The 20612-nt window shown below is 40.2% G+C and overlaps 1 protein-coding gene and 2 non-coding genes across 4 annotated transcripts in view; 2 read left to right on the plus strand and 1 right to left on the minus strand.

Moving 5' to 3' along the window:
- The first annotated feature begins 3083 nt into the window (after positions 1 to 3083).
- On the plus strand, positions 3084 to 3226 carry LOC138396086 (U4 spliceosomal RNA). Its single transcript, XR_011235571.1, has one exon. It is a non-coding gene; the product is annotated as a U4 spliceosomal RNA (small nuclear RNA).
- Positions 3227 to 5401: 2175 nt separating this feature from the next.
- The window catches only part of AFG1L (AFG1 like ATPase), a 166922-nt gene continuing 151711 nt past the window's right edge, over positions 5402 to 20612 (plus strand). For both annotated transcript variants that reach the window (XM_069488366.1, XM_069488367.1), the window contains exon 1: positions 5402 to 5545. In XM_069488366.1, the coding sequence (XP_069344467.1) occupies positions 5407 to 5545 (139 nt within the window). In that variant the 5' untranslated portion in view covers positions 5402 to 5406. The remainder of the gene's footprint in view (positions 5546 to 20612) is intronic.
- Positions 16908 to 16970, minus strand: LOC138396176 (U7 small nuclear RNA). The gene has a single exon (XR_011235643.1). It is a non-coding gene; the product is annotated as a U7 small nuclear RNA (small nuclear RNA).

Here is a 20612-nt window from a genome sequence, read left to right on the forward strand (position 1 = left end):
GGGTAAACAGGGGTTTGTGAGTTCTAGGAGCATGAAGAAAGCCAATGCAGATGGCCAGGGAGGGGAAGGCAGAATGGTCTGAGATGAAATCAGAAAGCTGGTTTAGTCCCAGATCATGAGGCCTTCTAGGCTGTTTTAATAAATGAGTGACAGGGGAAGGCACTAGTGGGTGTTAAACACAGGAATGGCCTGATTTCATCTTGGAATTTCAGAAAATATAGCTGGTTGCTGTGTGGAGAATAGACTGTAGGGGTCAAGAGTGGAAGTCAGGAGACTGATTAGAAGGCAGTTGCAGAAATCAAGCAGGGAGATGATGGTGACTTGGACCAGGGTTAGCGGTAGCAATATACTGGTGGTGAAAAGTGATTGGATTCTGGATAATCTTGAAAGTGGAGCCAACAAAATTCACTGAAGGACGGGATGTGGGGTGAGAGAGAAAGAGGAAAGCAGAGGATGGTTCCTGTGATAAGTGGCCTCAGCAACTGGAAGGCTACAGTTGCCATCCACTGTAATGGAGGAGGCTACAGATGGGGTAGTGGAAGCAGGAATCAGATATTAGGGCATCCTTTCCTTCTTAAGGTAATGGTTTTAAGAAGAGGAACAACAACAACAACAGTACGAGGAAATAGTATTTAGACTGGTTTATGCCAATGGCATATTCCATCTACCGTCCGTCTCTGTCAGTGGCCCTAAAAGGACCCTCTAAAATGGTAATCTCAGTTGGCCGCCGTGGCTCATGGCTATAATCCTAGCACTCTGGGAGGCTGAGGTGGGCGGATTGTTTGAGCTTAGGAGTTCAAGACCAGCCTGGGCAAGAGCGAGACCCCCGTCTGTACTAAAAATAGAAAGAAATTATATGGACAGCTAAAAATATATAAAGAAAAAATTAGCTGGGTATGGTGGCGCATGCCTGTAGTCCCAGCTACTTGGGAGGCTGAGGCAGGAGGATCGTTTGAGTCCAGGAGTTTGAGGTTGCTGTGAGCTAGGCTGATGCCATGGCACTCTAGCCAGGGCAACAGAGTGAGACTCTGTCTCAAAAAAAAAAAAAAATAATAAAATAAAATTAAAAAAAAAAATTAAAAAAAAAATGGTAATCTCATGAACTTGAAATAGAAAATTGTGGTGTACTAGAGCTGGTGAAAAAGTAAATACTCCCTGGAAGGCCATGTGGTGCCAAAAAAAAAAAAAGGAAAAAAAAAAAGAAACAATAAAAAAAAGTAAATACTCCTAATCACCCATATTTATTATGAATTATCATCTCATTTATTTAAATTCCACCTCAAATTCAATTTTTTTCCTTTGCCTTTAATGAGTTTCATAAATTTGCTACTTGAAGTGTTGATGTTCCATAGCACATTCTTCTATTAAAAATACCAGCCGGGCACGGTGGCTCACGCCTGTAACCCTAGAACTCTTTGAGGCCAAGACGGGTGGATCGTTTGAGCTCAGGAGTTCGAGACCAGCCTGAGCAAGAGCAAGACCCCGTCTCTACTAAAAATAGAAGGAAATTACATGGACAGCTAAAAATATATATAGAAAAATTAGCCAGGCATGGTGGTGCATGCCTGTAGTCCCAGCTACTCGGGAGGCTGAGGCAGGAGGATCGCTTGAGCCCAGGAGTTTAAGGTTGCTGTGAGCTAGGCTGACGCCACAGCACTCTAGCCTGGGCAACAAAGTGAGACTCTGTCTCAAAACAAACAAACAAAATAAATAAATAAATAAGTAAAAATATCTCCCCACAACTTCTTGCAGGTTGCCCAGTAAAAAAAATAAATAAAAAATAATAATAAATAAAAATATCTCCCTACTTTTTTCAAGCTTTAGAGTACACTCCTTATTTCTACAATTCTTGGATATCATGAATTCATGTTGTCTTAGGCATACCCTTCCTTGTTAGACTTTGACCTTATCCTTTCTGAATTTCTATTTATAATCATATCTGATTAACTCTTTGTATTGACTATATATATTACCTCCTTTGATTCTTATATAACTTCTTTCAAGTAGCTAGGACATACACTACCCTAATTTTTTTTTTTTTAAACTTGCTCTTCAGGAAAGTAAAACACAGATTTTATTTTTGGAGACAGGGTCTTTCTGGGTTGCCTGGGGCTAGAGTACAGTGGTGTCATCATAGCTCTCATTACAACCCCAAACTCCTAGGCTCAACCGATTCTCTTGCCTCAGCCTCCGGAGTAGCTGGGACTACAAGTGTGTGCCACCACACCCAGCTAATTAAAAAAAATTTTTTTTGTAGAGGTGGGGTCTGGCCATGTTGCCTAGCCAGGATTAACATTTTAATAAAATAGTTTCAATGGCTACTTAGTCTTATGGTCATAATGAATTTTCTTGAATATAACAAATGTAATTTATTTCCCTCTTAATTACCTTAAACTTGTACACAGAGTTTATTTACTATGTTTCTGTCTACTTGCACAGCAATATGAAAATTTCTTATAGCTCTTCCTTCCAATTTGGCATTCTACTATCTAGGAGAGCTTATTTCACTTCCATAATTTTTAAGCTGTTGGAATCTCTCATAGACAATAATTTCATTGACCAAGGCAAGCAGTTATTTTCCAGAGCAAACATAATGATATCTAAATACTCTCTGGGCTGGGTGTGGTGCCTTACGCCTGTGGCTGAGGTGGGAGGATTGCTTGAGCTCAGGAGTTGGAGATGAGCCTGAGCAAGAGTGAGACCCTGTGTCTACCAAAAAAATAGAAAAATTATCCAGGCATGGTGGTTCATGCCTGTAGTCCCAGCTACTTGGGAGGCTGAGGCAGGAGGATCGCTTGAGCCCAGGAGTTCAAGGTTGTAGTGAGCTGTGATGATGCCTCTTCACTCTAGCCTGGGTGACAGAGTGAGACTCTGCTGCAAAACAAAAGAAAACCAAAAATACTCTCTGACAGTCTTTTCAGTGTGATAAATAAATATGTAAGTCAAGGGAGAAACAATCTGATTTTCAAAAGGCCTTTCAGAAAGTGTGACACCCAAAAGTTTGTAATATGAAAAGAAAAAATTCGCCATAGTATGGAGGAACAGTTTGTTATGTTAGACAACAGAATTAAAGATAGAAAATAAGCTTTTCCCAGTGGCAGTATAGTAGCCAATGAGGTTTATCTGAGGTACGATTATTGCTAATTGAAAACTTTTCCCAATACCCTGCTATGATGACTTGAAATATAGTTGGCATTGGCAATTTTTTTTTTTTTTTTTTTTGAGACAGAGTCTCACTCTGTTGTCCAGGCTAGAGTGCCGTAGTGTCAGCCTAGCTCATAGCAACCTCAAACTCCTGGGCTCAAGCAATCCTTCTGCCTCAGCCTCCCGAGTAGCTGGGACTACAGGCATGCGCCACTATGCCTGGCTAATTTTTTCTCTATATATTTTTAGTTGTCCAGATCATTTCTATTTTTAGTAGAGATGGGATTTCGCTCTTGCTCAGGCTGGTCTCGAACTCCTGACCTCGAGCGATCATCCCACCTCGGCCTCCCAGAGTGCTAGGATTACAGGCGTGAGCCACTGTACCCAGCCAGCATTGGCAATTTTTTGACAGTCTCTACAGAGACTGAATTAAAAAAAAGAAAAAAAGAAAATAAAACAAATAGTAAATGTAAATTGGCTTATTTTTAAAATTAACTTATTTTGACAGATACAGTCTAAATAGTTTTTCCCATAAATGACTTGATGAAGTTGGTAGAAACATCTCCAAATTATTACACCATGCTATACTTTTCCTGTTTCTTTGGAATCCCTCTTGGAGTGGGGACCAGCTACCTGACTTTCTGGAACTCTTCCTTGTGTAGTCTTTTCATTTGTTTTCACACAACTGAAACTTGGTTCTCCTTCCTATACTCCTGGCTTTCTTGTCTGCCTTAGTTGCCTCTATTCCCTGTTCTTGGAAGGTCTTCACCTGTTATTAAAAGTTAAGCTTCTAGAAAGCCTTCCTGATTCCAGCCCAAGTGCTCTCTCATTGATTCCACAGCACCTTGTATTATCTTTTCTCACATTCTTGATCCCCCTACTGGATTGCCAGCCTCTTGTGGACAGCAATTTGTGTCCTCAAGACACCTATCACAGTGCCTCAAAACATTTTTTGTTTAATTACATTAGGGAAAATCAATTAGAAGTTACCCTTCTGATACACTGTCCCATGACTAACTCGCTCCAACAAATTGTCCATCTTGGGCCATTGCCTTTCCCATGCTACTTATAAATTCTTTCAAAACATTTGAATATGTGAGATATTAAAAGCGATTTATGTTATTCAAACACGGAAAGGAAAAGTACTAGGAACACATTTCAGGTACTCTGCCAAAGATGAATCGGACGCTGGAGGCAAAAAAAAACTGGGACTATGATTTTGGGAGGTGTGTTGAGGTGACATCAATACTTCGTTAAAACATGATGGCCTGGCCGGGCGCGGTGGCTCACGCCTGTAATCCTAGCACTCTGGGAGGCCGAGGCGGGTGGATCGCTCGAGGTCAGGAGTTCGAGACCAGCCTGAGCAAGAGCGAGACCCCGTCTCTACTAAAAATAGAAAGAAATTATATGGACAACTAAAAAAAAATCTATATAGAAAAAATTAGCCGGGCATAGTGGCACATGCCTGTAGTCCCAGCTACTCGGGAGGCTGAGGCAGTAGGATCGCTTAAGCCGAGGAGTCTGAGGTTGCTGTGAGCTAGGCTGACGCCACGGCACTCACTCTAGCCTGGGCAACAGTGAGACACTGTCTCAACAAAAACAAAAACAAACCAAAAAAAAACCATGATGGCCTATCGGGCCACTTACATTTTATTTACATATAGGTTTCGGAGTGTTGGTCATGTGAACTAAAAAGGCTGAGGAGTAGTTACGTTGACTACTCGTTATAATCACCTCCTAATTCTTTTTTTCAGCCTCCGAGTAGCTAGGGGTATAGGTGCGCGCCACCAGGCCTAGCTAATTTTTAAAACAAGTTTTTGTAGACACGAGGGTCGTGCCATGCTGTCCAGGCTGGCCTCAGGCGATCCTCCGGCCTCAGCGGCCCAAATTGCTGGGATCAGAGGCGTGAGCCACCACGCCGGACCTGCTTCCCACCAATTGATTGAAGAGTTCGGGTTCCTGGGCAGCAGGCGCTGGGTGGAGAATTGCCTCCCTCTGACCCCCAGACGGCAGTTGCCCGCCCCGCCCCCGGTGGCGCACTGAATGCTGGGAGTCGTAGTCCCAACTAGCAGTGCCCGCAGGGACAGAAGGGCACGAGAGTCAAGCCCGCCTCGCTGGCTCCTGGACGTCATATTCTCTAACTGCTCCCTTTCGTTTTTCTCGGGTGGAGCCTTCAGCGAGCACGGCTGGATTTGACTTTGCCACCGTCTCTCATCTAGGTTTCAATAGTTTTCCTCTTCCTACCCTTGTACGGAGCTCAAGATGGCGGCCTCCTGGTCGCTCGTGGTTACCCTGCGTTCTTTAGCTCAGAGCCCGCTGAGAGGGAGATGTGTTGGGTGCGGGGCCTGGGCTGCCGCTCTCGCTCCTCTGGCCACCGCCCCTGGGAAGCCCCTATGGAAAGGTCAGTGACTGTGCCATTAGCCGGCCAAGCCGACTGTGCATTTGACTGCAGGAGCTTTTGGGGTCACCTTCCCTCTCTGATCTCCTCCACGTGCCTCCTGGTTTCACGGTTTTTCGGAGCTAAGGGCCGCTCTAAAGGAGTTTTAGTTTCTCTTGCCTTCTATACTGCCTGTTCATGAGGGAACACTGAGGGAACTGGCCCAAAGTGACTTTCATTTTGAGGGTCAAAGGTTGACCCAGCGTTTGTTACCTCCCGGACGTTAGAGAGCTGAAACCTGGTGAGCCCAGGTGTAGGAGTGCCTGGCTTGAAGGGAGGCAAATGTGGGGTTTGAGTCCTGGGGACCCTTACCCCTTCCCAAGCTCTCGGGTCGGAGGAAGGAGCGGTGGATGAAGAGCCACGCCTCAGACCCCTGCAGGCTCCTCTGGCTCTTGGGATTCTGGGAACGCAGGTCCACAGCATTGTCAGATTCAGGGATCAATTCTTGGTGTTCTTTTCAAGTTACCAGAGGCTTCGGGGATGTGTGTTTTGTCACCAGGCTTGCTTTCTTCCTGCCTTCTTTCATTTAATTGTTATGTGTTCATTATTGAATGAATGTATATTTTGAGTAACCAAGCCCACAGGAGCGCCAGTTTTACTTCTCTATTTGTGTATTCCCACTAAATTACAAGTTACTTATGTCATTGTTTCTTCAGCATTTAGCACAATGATTGGTACCATATGAGCAGATATGATTTTTGAATGAATGAATGAAGTTATTCTCATTGTGTTCCCCATCCACATACTTATGTTTTTCCTTTTTCTCATCTCTAGGCAACCCCTCTTATATACGTTAATAAATTGATATACCTTAATAAAGTATATGCCTTAACAAATTGATTCTTATCGGCTAATTTAGCTAAAAATGTAACAATCTTTGGCCATTATCATCAACGCAGTTGAAATTGTTAATAATACTAGAACTATGATTAGGTCACCTTAGGTTTTTCTGCAAAGATCAGCATAATGCATTTAATACATAATGAAATACTCAGGTAGTATAAGCTGTGGATTATAATATAAAGTTTATTTTCTTTTTTCTTTTTAGAATGATCGGTAAAAGCAAATGATAAAAATTTCATACTATAGACCAGTTTTAAGGAAAAAAAGAAATCAAAAGGTGCAAGAGGCTGGGCATGGTGGCTCACGCCTGTAATCCCAGCACTTTAGGAGGGGATTATCACTTGATGCCTGGGCATCACAGCAAGACCCTGGTTTCTACAAAATATTAAAAAATTAGCCTGGCAGGGTGGCACTTGTCTGTAGTCCTGGCTATTCAGGAGGCCGAGACAGAAGGATTTCTTGAGTCCAGGAGTTCGAGGTTACAGTGAGCTATGGTAAGGCCACTGCACTCCAGCTTGGGCAACAGAGTGAGACCTTATCTCTTTTTCAAGAAAAAAAAAATGGTACAAGAAAGAACATGGCAAAATGTGAGACTTTTCTATCCCTATCTCTTAGCTGCTTAGTTTTCCTCCTCAGAGGCAACCTCTAATACGAGTTTATGTATTCTTTTTTTTTTTTGACAGCATCTCTTGTCGCTCCAGGTAGAGTGCAGTGGTGTCATCATAGCTCACTGCAACCTCAAACTCTTGGGCTCAAGCAATCCTCCTGTCTCAGCCTCCTGAGTAGCTGGGACTACAGGCATGGGCCACTGTGCCTGGCTAATTTTTCTATTTTTAGTAGAGATGGGATCTCACTCTTGCTCAGGCTGGTTTTGGACTCCTGACCTCAGCAGTCCTCCCACCTAGGCCTCCCAGAGTGCTAGGATTACAGGCATGAGCCACCAAGCCTATTTTTTTGTTGTTGTTGAGATAGGGTCTCTCCTTGTTGCTACAGTTAGAGTGCTATGATATCATCATAGCCCACTGCAACCTCAGATTCCTGGGCTCAAGTGATCCACCTGCATTGGCCTCCCAAGTAGCTAGGGTTACAGGCGTGAGCCAATCCCCCCAACTCTTATATATTCTTTATGAGACATTCTGTGTATGTATGTACAAGCACATATGTATATAAATATCTGTATTAAAAAAACAGAAGTGGGGATGGATATAGGGTACACCTGTGGTTCCAGCTACTTGGGAGACCAAGGGGGGAGGATCACTTGAGCCCAGGAGTTTGAGGTTGCAGTGAGCTACGATGACCCCACTGCACTCTAGCCCAGGCAACAGAGCAAGACTCTGCCTCAAAAAAAAAAAAACAAAAAACAAACCCCCCCCCCAAACACACCAGAAAAACAAAAACCCTGCCTCATTTTAAATTTTTAAAATAGTATTCCATTTTATGCATGTACCATAATTTATGAAAATTAAGATTAAAGGAGCATGATTACAATATCTTAGAGATTTACTAAATACTTATTCTGTGTCAGGCAATATGTTAAGTCCCTTCTGCAAACATTATCTCATTTAATCCTCTTTATCTTGTTTTTGGTGATCATGAATCCAAGGTTGTAGAAGTTATGTGCCTAGTAAGTGAGTTTAAGTAAAGGCTATACCTGGACTTACATCTGACTCTAAAGCCTATGCTATTAATCTATACTCATACTTCCTCCTATATGCTAAATTTAGCGAGTTCTGGGTATGGAGATTTGATGAAAATGCAGTTAGAGTAGAGGTCACTTTAATTGTAACTAAAGATGGTCTTTCCTCTTCTTTAAATAAAAGGAAAATTTAAGTTGAAATTTTGTTCAGTATTTACAGTCTTATTTACAAATTTGTTTTCTGTCTCTTTCTAGATTTTTGGGGAATTATTTACTGTTTACATTTCTTTTTTTGAGACAAAGTCTCACTCTGTTGCCCGGCTAGAGTGCCATGGCATCAGCCTAGCTCACAGCAACCTCAAACTCCTGGGCTCAAGCTATCCTTCTGCCTCAGCCTCCCAAGTAGCTAGGACTACAGGCATGTGCCATCATGCCTTGCTAATTTTTTCTGTATATATTTTTAGTTGTCCATATTATTTCTTTCTATTTTTAGTAGAGATGAGGTCTTGCTCTTGCTCAGGCTGGTCTCGAACTCCTGAGCTCAAACGATCCTCCCGCCTCGGCCTCCCAGAGTGCTAGGATTACAGGCGTGAGCTACCGTGCCCGACCTTACTGTTTACATTTCTATTTTATCTTCATTTTTTCTTCTTTTGAAGTCTATTTAGTACAGTGTAATGTGAGTGAAATATTGGCTTAAAGTTAAAAGAATGAAACAGATAAAGGAAAGGAATGAGTGAGAAAGGAAGAGCATGTTCTTACCTTTGTTTTTATGCCCCATCTTAGCTTTAATGCCTAAGTTCTAAGACACTTTGGAAACTATCAAAACTTTAGGAGACCTAAAGTGCTGTTCATCCAAATCACCTATGTGATTACGTAACTTTAAGCGCCTTAAGAAGTACAACGTTATGAATTCCATTTTGGGGCCGGGCATGGTGGTTCACGTCTGTAATCTTAGCACTTTGGGAGACCAAGGCGGAAGATCGCTTGAGCCAAGAGTTAGAGACCAGTCTGGACAACATAGCGAGACCTGGTATCTAAAAAAAAATTAGCTGGACATGGTGGGGCATGCCTGTAGTCACAGTTACTCAGGAGGCTGAGGTAGGGGGATCTCTTGAATCCAGGAATTCAAGGTTACACTGAGCACTCCAGCCTGGGTGACAGAGTGAGACCTTGTCTTTTGTTTTTCCTGACACAAAGCAATACTCTGTCACCTGGGCTAGAGTGCTGTCAGCATAGCTCACAGGAACCTCAAACTCCTGGGCTCAAGTGATTCTCCTGCCTCAGCCTCCTGAGTAGCTGGCACATGCCACCACGCCCGGCTAATTTTTCCTATTTTTAGTAGAGATGGGGTCTCATTCTTGCTCAGGCTGGTCTCAAACTCTTAACTTCAAGCAATCCTCCTGCTTTGGCCTCACCAGAGTGCTAGGATTACAGGCCTGAGCCACCACGCTCGGCTTTGAGACCTTGTCTTAAAAAAAACCAGAATTCCATTTTGAGATACATTTATTTCCATTGAGTAAGATTATTAAACAATTGAAAATGAAATTTTATATTTTATGCAATTTAAGTATACATGATCTCTTTTGATTTCACTGATTGTTTTCTTTTAGGTCTAACTGTATCTCTATTTAATGTAACAATTATTCAACCTCCTGATAGTTAAGGGGAAGAGTTTTATTACAAATCAGAGTGGCCATGGTGTCGGTGGAAAATGCCTCAAAATTGCTAATTCAGTTGTGGTCTTGTACTAGGTGTGATGGGGGAAAAGTGAGTGAAACAGTTTTGGAAGGGAGATGGAATTATGATAAACAACATTTGATAAGCCCCTTTTATGTTCTAGGCAGTCTGCTAGCAGTTTCTGTGTCTCATTAATTTTTCTTTCTTTTGAGACAGAGTCTCACTCGGTCACCCAGGCTGGAGTGTAGTGGCGTGGTCATAGCTCACTGCAGCCTCAAACTCCTGGGCTCAAACTCCTCAAACTCCTTGCCCCAGCCTCCTGAGTAGCTGGGAATACAGGTGCGGGCCACCCAGCCTGGCTAATTTTTTCTATGTTTTTGATAGAGATGGATCTCGCACTTGCTTAGGCTGGTCTCAAACTGCTGACCTCAAGTGATCTTCGTACCTTGGCCGCCCAGAGTGCTAAGATTACAGGCGTGAGCCACTGTGCTTAGCCTGTCTCATTAATTTAATCTTCATTAAAACCCTATACATTTGTTTTTCTTTATTTTATAGATGAATAAACAGGTGTGGCCACCCAATTGAGATTTGAACCCAGGCATTTTTGCTTCATGGCCACAAAGGTAACCATTATGTTATACTAGCTCCTTAGAGTGATAATGCATATTAATAGCATACTACAATATTACTGTGATCTAGGCCCATCTGAAATGTGGGACTACAGAGGGGAAGCAGCTCTGCTTGGAGAGAGGAGGGTTTTGTGTTTTTAGCAAAAATGTGGAAGTGAGCATACATGCCCTTGTTTGTTTATTGTGCCTGAGGGAGAGCAGCTAGAGATGAAGGTGGCAAGGTGGGCTGTGATCTGGTTGAGAAGAGTCCTTGTACTATGTGAAGAAGTAGGACACTGGTGGAGGTTTGTTAGCAAGAGAAGTGATCAGATCTGTTTCAGCATAATTATTGTTTTGGCCACCTGAAAAAGAGATCAGAAATGCCTGGATGGGGAATATTGGGAGCTGGGTGATTCTTTTTTTTTTTTGAGACAGAGTCTCACTCTGTTGCTCAGGCTAGAGTGCCATGGCGTCAGCCTAGCTCACAGCAACCTCAAACTCCTGGGCACAAGCAATCCTACTGCCTCAGCCTCCCAAGTAGCTGGGACTACAGGCATGAGCCACCATGCCTGGCTAATTTTTTCTATATATTTTTAGTTGTCCAGCTAATTTCTTTCTATTTTTAGTAGAGACAGGGTCTCGCTCTTGCTCAGGCTGGTCTCGAACTCCTGAGCTCAAACGATCCACCCGCCTTGGCCTCCCAGAGTGCTAGGATTACAGGCGTGAGTGGGTGATTCTTTAGAAGGAAGTTGAAGTAGTGGTTTAAAGCCTGAAGTACTGCTGTAGGGAGGGAATTCAGAGACATGTCTTTGGTATTCCAGAATTGATTGACTTGAGAGAAACAGGGAAAGGGAGGAGTTAAGATCAATTTAGGTCTCCTAGTTTGGGTAATTTAATCAAGGAAAACAAAAAGGTAGAGCCGGAGGTATTTTACAGGGAGTTTCAATTTTGAGCTTGTTAAATTGAGGTTTTTGTGATAGTTCCATGTAAATAAGTCCAGTTGGTTGTAGGACACATGGGGATCTGAGACTAAGAAAGGAAATATGCGGTATTGAGAGCCACGAGACTGGAAGAATGAGCCTGGGAACATTTGAAGAGTAAAAAAGAAAAAGCTGAGTGAGTCCTTGAGTAAAACTGACATTTTATGAGCAGAAGGGAACCTCGTAGGAGAGCAGTTAGAGAGGTCATAGGAGAAATAGGCGAGAAGCCAAGGAGGGGAATGTTTTTAGGTTTTCTAAAACCTAAAAAATTAGCATTTCTGAAATTTTATTTAAGCTAGCCTTAGAAATTAAGTTTATTTTTTGAAAGCAAGGTAGTGTGAGAGTCACTTACAGTGATTTCTTTTTATTATAGTGTCCTTCTGTATTTCAGTGTTATATTTTTAGGTGTCTCTATTAAATGATGACTCATACTTACCTTTAATTCCACAATCTTTTCTTTGGCACATGTACATAGGAGATTATTCCCTATTAGATATTAATGTGAGTAGAACTAACCCCCCTCAGCCGTATGATTTGGTATAATTTATTAGTAGTACAGATTTGTGGTTAAGAAAATAATCTTTAGACTTACTTACTTTTTATTACCTAATTAGATGAATACCTTTATGTGAAACTTCATGTTTCTTGGATTTCCATTAACATTTATTATATTAGAAAAGAGTGTTCATGCCTATTCCTGAGATTAACTTTATGATAATAGAGGATATTTTTTAAAAGTAATTTTTTTAAAAGCAAAGCATAGCTTATTGGCATAGCTAGTACCCTAAATGTAGTTCTGAGGTGGAGGGAAGGGTGGGTGTAGTAGAGTGGTTATGTTTATTGGATCACTTCCGTTTATGGCATTCACTCTACAGTAAAGAGCATCTGTGATGAGGTATTACCTAGCATCTTCTAAACTTCTTTTTGTGCTTTTGAATTAATTTTCCTGGCTGCCAACTCAAGGTCTTATTTTCTTAGCAAGGTTGAAATAAGGCAAACTTCACTTATTTTAAGTCAAAATTTACAAAAGTAATTTCTCAGCTGGGCATGGTAGTGCATGTCTATAATCCCAGCACTTTGGGAGGCCGAGGCTGGAGGATCTTTTCAGGCCAAGCGTTCAAGACCAGCCTGGGTGACATAGTGAGACACCCTCTCTCTACAAAAAAAAAAAAAAAAAAAAAAAAGCCAATGTCATGGCACATGCCTATAGTCCTAGCTACTCAGGAGGCTGATACAGTAGGATTGCTTGAGTCTAGGAGTTTGAGGTTGCAGTGAGCTATGATTATGCCTATGAATAACCACTGTACTCTAGCCTGGGTGACAGAGCAAGATGCTATCTCTAAACAAACCACAAAAAAATATTTTGGATGCTGTTCTTTCTGCAGTGTTTTATCTCCCCAAGGTGCTTTAGTGATTCCCCATTTCTGCTCTTACACTATTAGAGGTACTTGGTACTTAAATCTCCAGAATCTCTTTCATAACATCCTTTCACTGTCCTGTACCTTCCTTTTTATTTCTTCTCTTTATTTCTCCCATCCTAGAAGCTACTGTATCAACATATTATCTATCCATACTCTTGACCAGGTGACAGTTTTCAACAATCTTTAAAGCCTGAACATGTAATTCTTGTAGTGGTTCCTTCACAGTTTCATAATGTAATTTAAATCTTAAATGTAGCTTCCTGTGGATTCCATTTAAAAATTCTCATTTATATATGTGTGTGAGTGTATAAAATTTAAAATAAACTAATATAACAAATAGATCAGTTATTTTTCTTTATCTTTTGAAAGAAAATAGATCGCCTAGATCTCGTTATTAAATAGTGTGTGAACAGGGTGAATATTAAGGAGTTACTCAGTATGCTGGGCCATGCCTATAATTACTTCAGAATAGCTTTATTCAGAATTTTAGGCAGTATTTTACTGATTTGTTATCATGAAATTTAAAGTACTATTTTTTTGCTTTTGTAAAGTTATACACGTTGGCACAGTTAAGATTAACTAGCTTCTAAAGGAGAAGAATGATAACCAGCAAGCATTTAGTTTTAATTTTCATAATTTTTCTATTTAAATCAAAAACACCCTTTTAAAGCCCCTAAATCAGCCTTTTATAAATAAAGTAAATCATCTTGTGATGCATTCCTTGATGATGGCTTATGTTGTTTTTCTAAAGAAAGAGTTTAATTAAGATTTGATTTTCTTCTGTTCTGCACTTTGTTTATTCATCACTGTATCAAACATAGGTCTTTAATGTCACTGATAAGTCTAACTTTTTGGGTCATTGATGACCATTGCAGTTTTCAAAAAAGCAGCTGAATATTTATCCTTTGGGCATGATTAGAACATAATAGAGCATAAATGGGCTGCCTATGACCTTAGCATGGACTTCTGTCATGGCAGGAGAACACTTCTGGTCAGTGGCCACTGTTTATAGTGTCTTAAAATCAACTCAAATGTACAAATAACTCATGAATAATTGTGAACACAGTATTTGAATGGATGTTTAATAAATATGCATTAAAAATCTAATTACAGTAATGAAGTTTACAGCTGAAATTTTAATCCAGCCCTTTAGAAATATTAAACGTGTTTTTCCTGATTGTGCATTTTTCTCACAGCAGTTGGGTAAACATTTTAAACTGGAAATCTAAAATTCCTTATATAGTTTTGATTTCATTTAACTAAACATGTGTTCTTTTTGGCAACAATCTTCTTTCTCTTTATGAAGAAGTGAAGCTTTATTCCATAACTGTTACTTTGAAGAATTTTGATCAGTTCTGTTTTAGGACTGGTGAACATAACATATGGGATACCAGATGACTAATAAAACCTGACCTGGAAAGACTAGATTGTGGTTTTGGTTTCATTCTGTAGTATTGGATCAATCATTTAATTTGGTATTTCCATTCCTTATGTGTAAAATGGGATTAGTTATCCTAACTCTACCTTCCTCGCAGATCATTTATGAGGCTCAAATAAGTTACTATAGGAGAAGGTCCTTTGAAAACTGTAAGAAATGTTACATATGTGGCTATGCTAGGAATAATTGAAATATTAGTGCTGACACGACAGAAGTGATGGAATCCAGTCAGTGAATAAAAATGGAATGAACTCAACTCTGTACAGAATTACTAAAGTCACTTTAATTCTGGGGAGACTTACTTATATTAACAATGGCTCTTGTATTAACCTGGATGGAGCTGGAACCCATTTTACTTAAGTGAAGTATCACAAGAATGGAAATACAAGCACCGCATGTATCACCATCAAATCGGTGCTAATTGGTCAACACTTATGTGCACATATGGTAGTAACATTCCTCAGGTGTTGGGCAGGTGGGAGGAGGGAGAAGGGGCTGGGTATATTCATACCTATTGGGTGTGCTGCGTAATGTTAGGCGGATGGCCACGCTTGTAGCTCTGACTTGGATGGGGCAAAAGCAATATATGTGACCTAAACATTTGTACCCCTGTAATATTCTGAAATTAAAAAAAATCCAATTAAAAAAAAAACAATGGCAAAGGGCCTGGTCTGATTTCAGTGCTTTGAATTCTAGAAAATGCACTTTCAATTTTTCTAAGATTGTGCAAAGGGCTTCTGTAGATAATCAAGGGTGGTTTTGTTCTCCTGGACTTAACCACCTTTTCTCTGAATACTCTGAACACCTATAGGTTCTTAGAAATTATGAATTACTTCTTTCGTTCTGATATTTGAAAGAAAGCTGCTGAATTTGATTTATAGTGTGCAGGTAAATCACTAAGGTAAATTGTCTTCATTTAGTAAGAAGTGGATACTGTTTTCAAAAGGAACTGGAGTAGTTGTGAATTACTTGCTATGCAACAAGATATAAAAATATCATTTCATAGAATATTAGAGCTGAAGAGGACCTCTGGGTTATGTAGTCAAACAATGTTAGATAAGCATGTAGTTTCTGCCTTAACTGTTGCTCTTTGAGGCATCCTATTAATTTTTGTATAGCCCTAATTGTGAGAAAACTTTAAGTAGTCTGAAATTCGAGCTTTTCTGTAACTTCTCTCCATTCATCTTGAATCTTTGCCCAGGAGCAACATATATAACTCTATTCCTGATTCCACATATGGCAGCTCTTTTAACATATTAACACTGATAGTGGGCTGGGCGTGGTGGCTCATGCCTGTAATCCTAGCACTCTGGGAGGCCAAGGCAGGAGGATCGCTCAAGGTCAGGAGTTCAAGACCAGCCCGAGCAAGAGCGAGACCCCGTCTCTACTGAAAAATAGAAAGAAATTATCTGGACAACTAAAAAAGTATATATAAAAATATTAGCCGGGCATGGTGGCGCATGCCTGTAGTCCCAGCTACTCGGAAGGCTGAGGCAGGAGGATTGCTTGAACCCAGGAGTTTGAGATTGCTGTGAGCTAGGCTGACACCATGGCACTCTAGCCTGGGCAACAAAGTGAAACTCTGTCTCAAAAAAAAAAAAAAGACCGATAATGAGCCAGGCGTGGTGGCTCACGTCTGTCATCCTAGCACTTGGAGGCTGAGGAAGGAGGATTGGTTGAGCTCAGGATTTCGAGACCAGCCTAAACAAGAGTGAGATCCCCCTGCTTTCCGGCCCCATCTCTACTAAAAATAGAAAAAAAAAATTAGCTGGGCAACTAAAAATAGAAAAAATTAGCTGGGTGTGGTGGTGCATGCCTGTAGTGCCAGCTGCTCAGGAGGTTGAGGGAGGAGGATTGCCTGAGCTTAGGAGTTTGGGGTTGCTGTGAGCTAGACTGACGCCACGGCACTCACTCTAGCCCGGGCAACAGAGTGAGACTCTGTCTCAAAAAAAAAAAAAAAAAGAATTTGTGTATGATGTTAGGTTGGGGTTAATACTCCTTTCCGTTTTGTTTTGTTTCGTTTCTTTTTGTTTCTTTTCTTTTCTTAGATAGGGTCTTCCTCTGTTGCTCAGGCTAGCAATGGCATCATCATACTGCACTGCAACCTCACATTCCCAAACTCCTGGGCTCAAGTGATCCCCCTGCCTCAGCCTACCACCTAGTTAGGACTGATGGCTCATGCCTAAATATTCTTTTTTTTTTTTGTTTTTTGGGTTTTTTTTTTTGTAGAGAGGGAGGTCTTGCTATATTGCTCAGGCTGGTCTCCAACTCCTAGGCTCAAGCTAACCTCCCCCCTCGGCCTGGCAAAGAGCTAGGGTTACAGGTGTGCACTACGGCTCCGTGTCTCATTGTTTTCTTTTCCTCACATTGATATCCAAGTGAGTCCAGAACATTTTTTGAATAGAGTATCTCTTTTTTTTTTTCTGGGCTACTGCAGTGCCACTTTTGACATAAATCAAGTGACCATATATGTGTGGGATTCTACTTTGTTACATTTGTCCACTCTTTTACCAGTATCACACTGTCCTAATTCTGTAGCTTTAAAATACATCTTAATATCTGGCTATGTAAGTCCTCCAACTTTTTTCTTTTTCTAGATTGACTAGACCTGAGCTCTCTGATACCATAGCCATTTATCACATGTGGACACTGAGTACTTGAAATGTGTAATATGACTGGGGAACTAAATTTTTAATTTAATTGTAGTTAACTTAAATATTAAATTTTTTCTACCAGTGAAAACCAAAAAAACCTGCTAGATAAATTCTAAAAGAGCTGTAACTGTTAAATATAAATTTTTAAAAGTTGGTTGGGCTCAATGACTCACACCTGTAATCCCAGCACTCTGGGAGGTGGAGGCGGGAAGGTGGCTTGAGGTCAGGAGTTTGAAGACCAGCCTGACCAAGAATGACCTTGTCTCTACAAAAAAACCAGAAAAATTAGCTTGGCATGGTGGCACACACCTGTCGTCCCAGCTACTTGGGAGGCTGAGGCAGGAGGATTGCTTGAGGCCAGGAGTCTGAGGCTGCAGTGAGCTATGATGATGCCACTGCACTCTAGCCCAGGCAACAGAGTGAGACCCTGTCTCAAAAAACAAAACAAAACAACAAAAACAACAAAAAAACAGTTATCTATAGAGATATTGAATCCAGTCCAACCTAACACAGCAAAGAACACACTGGCCCCATATTCCTCTTGCTATTATCACTCTGGCTGTATGGAAACAGTGTCAGTACAATTAAGTGTTATGACATAAGTCAAGATTATGATTGTCTTCCTGTGTCAACAATATTTCCCCTCATGTTCTGAAGATGCCTGCAGCAGTCCAGGTATCCTGACTTCACAGGTAAAGTATGAATGCAGGAAAGAGTGAACCCCTGTCCTGGTCTCCTTTTGAAGAGCATGGGGTAGATTTTGCTACAGTCTGGCTTCTTCCCCTTAGGCATCATTGGCCAGAGTGGTGATCACACGCTCAGTCTGCCATGGAGAACAACATTAGTATGATTGAGAAATGGTGGTCAGGAGGGGGACCCAGAGGGTGTTACTCCATAGCCCATGTTCCTTCCACTGTAACATCCTGCATCCCTGCTATACTTGTTTGGACAAATGCTGACTCTGCCACTTCCTGGCTTTGGGAACAGGTAAAGGTTACTTAGCCTCTTTGTGCTTTGTTTCATCATCTTTAAAGTAGAGATAATATTAATACTTATAGAGTAATCCTGAAGATCAAATGAGTTAATATATGTAAAGTACTTCGAAAAAGTATCAGTGTCAGATACTTGTAAGTACTCAGTAAAGGTTAGCAATTGTAGCTACGTGATCTTCGTCAATTAATTTAACCTGCAGTGCTAACTCTTTGGTCCAAATCATAGACATGTCTTAACTATTTGAGTAATCTCCTAACCTCTGCTTCCACTTTTTTAAAAAAATATAATAGCTTTATTGAGATATAATTCACAAACTGTAAAATTCACCCATTCTGTTTCCACTTTGCATTCCTATACTCTTATTTTCTATAAACAGAGTAGTCTTTGTAGTCTCAGGTACTCAGGAGTTTGAAGCGGGAGGATCGCTTGAACCCTCAAGTGTGAGTCCAGCCTGGGCAACATAACGAGACTCTGTATCTAAGTAAAAAAAAAAAAATGTCATACCCTGAGCAAAACCTTCTACTTGTTCTCAGTTCTCCTTAAAAATCTTCATTATGTACCATGGCTTTCAAGGCCCTGTAGGATCTGGTCCTTATCTCCTTTCCAACCTCATCTTGTAGCACACTCCACATTGTTTATTTGCATCAGCCATATATACTTTATTTCTCTTCCTTAAAAATGCAAAGCTTATTTCCACTTCCCATTTGCCCCAGCTATTCTCTCAGCCTGGATATTCTCTGTGGTCTTCCTCATGGCTTCTTTGTTGGCATTCAGGTGAAAGGCTTTTCCTGATAATCTATAGGAGTCTCTAGTCATTCCCTTGCACGGTGCTTCTTAAACTTTGTGTATATGAAACACCTAGGTATTTTGTTAAAAAGACAAATTTTGATTGAGAGGCCTGGGTTAGGGCCTCAGATCTGTATTTCCATTCAGCTCCCTGGGAATGCCCGGATCACAACCTGATACTTTCTTGCTTATTTCTTGTTTAATTTTCTGTCTTCCCTCTGACTAGAATAAAGGCTCTACAAGGAAAGGAATTTGTTTTGTTTGGTGCTTTTTCACCCATGTCAAGAATAGTACCTTGACATACTGTTGGTTCTTAATGAATGAGAGTGAATGAACAAAATTGTCCATGGCTTTTTAAGTTATTTGAGTAATAGGATTATTGTGAGTATTAATAAAAAGAATGATGTCAAGTTACTTAACCTAGTCTCTTGCATACATTCCCATCTATATTCTCATGCTCAGTAAAGGTGTTCAATAACTGTGAATTGCTATTAATAGACTTTCCTTCCAAAACTCTTAAATTATGACAATTCGTTTTTAAAAAGTGGTACTTAACCTGTTTTTTTCCCATAAACTTGTTTGAAAATCTGAAGGCTATATATATTTAAAGGTCTTGCCTCTGAAAAAACACACACACACAATTTTCTTTCTTTTAAAAAATTAATTAATGAATTAACAAATAATAATTATATATATTTATGGGGTACACTCTGATGTTTTGATGAATGTATATATTCTAGAAAGAGTAAATCAAGCTAATTAACATATCCATCACTTCACCTCCTTATGTTTTTGTGGTGAGAATGTTTAAAATCTTTTAGCAATTTAAAAATATATAATACATAATTTTCTTTTAATTTCAGAAGCTTCCCAGATACCCCTCTTCCCTTACGTCTGTCATGGACCCTTAACTCCAGACCTTCTTCAAAGAAACCCCTGTGTTTATTCTATAACAATTCTTGTTAGGGCTATCAGCGACAATTGGATTGCCTCTTCTTTTTACATTGTAGGCTACCATGTGCCATTAAAGCATAATTATGATTTATTATATTATTTGTTAATATAGTAAGATTAGTTAAGTGGAGCATATTAGCATAAACTTCAGGACTCCAGAACTTCAGGAGAATTTTATTTGTTCCAAACTTACTTTTTAAGATGAAAACTTAAAAATTGGGGGAAATTCCTTCTTTCCCTGCAAATAGCACTCCTGCAGAAATGGGTTAAAAAGAAATGGTGAGAATTCCTAAAACCTGGTAGACTTTCTATAAGAAGTGTGGCAAGCACCAACCTTACAATACATTCTCTGTATGCCCCAGGAAAGAGGAATTAAGGCAGGAGGCAGAGAGGCTATCATGGGCAGAATAAGCTGATTTTCCAGAAAAAAGCTAAAAATACAAAGAAGATTGTGCTGAGGCATGAATGCCTTGAGCCTAACTGCAGATCTAAGAATGCTGGTCATTAAGAGATGCAAGCATTTTGAACTGGGAGGATATAAGAAGAGAAAGGGCCATGTGATACAGTTCTAAGCTTCATCTTTTGTTTTATTATGAAGACAAAATCATGAGGTGACATTTATTTTTTAAAAATTGGGGGGAATAAAAGCAATTACAACTATACTCAAAGCCTGTTAAAATATCTAGAAAGTTATAAGAGATTTTTCAGATCTAGGACACCAAGATATTAAATCTTGTAGCAAGTGGGCTATGGAGTATAGTGGGATCTTCCTGAAACTTAATTTAGGAGAAAGTAGTAAAATAAGATACAAAATTGAAGTATTAGAATAGTGTAGACTTTTTAGGCCTCTAAAATCTTCCATTTGTGTTTGTAGATCAGTGTGTGGAACTTCAGAATGGCATTTTCCCACTGTCCATTTGGAGTACAATAAGACAAATTAATACAAATCAAAATAATATGGCAGCAGCATCACATAATTTGTGTACACTGATGTAGTAATAGATTTAATTTAGTGCAGCTTTTGAGAAGTCTTTTGTATTT

The sequence above is a fragment of the Eulemur rufifrons genome, chromosome 15 (genome assembly GCF_041146395.1).
Source record: "Eulemur rufifrons isolate Redbay chromosome 15, OSU_ERuf_1, whole genome shotgun sequence".
In the NCBI taxonomy this organism is placed as follows: domain Eukaryota; kingdom Metazoa; phylum Chordata; class Mammalia; order Primates; family Lemuridae; genus Eulemur; species Eulemur rufifrons.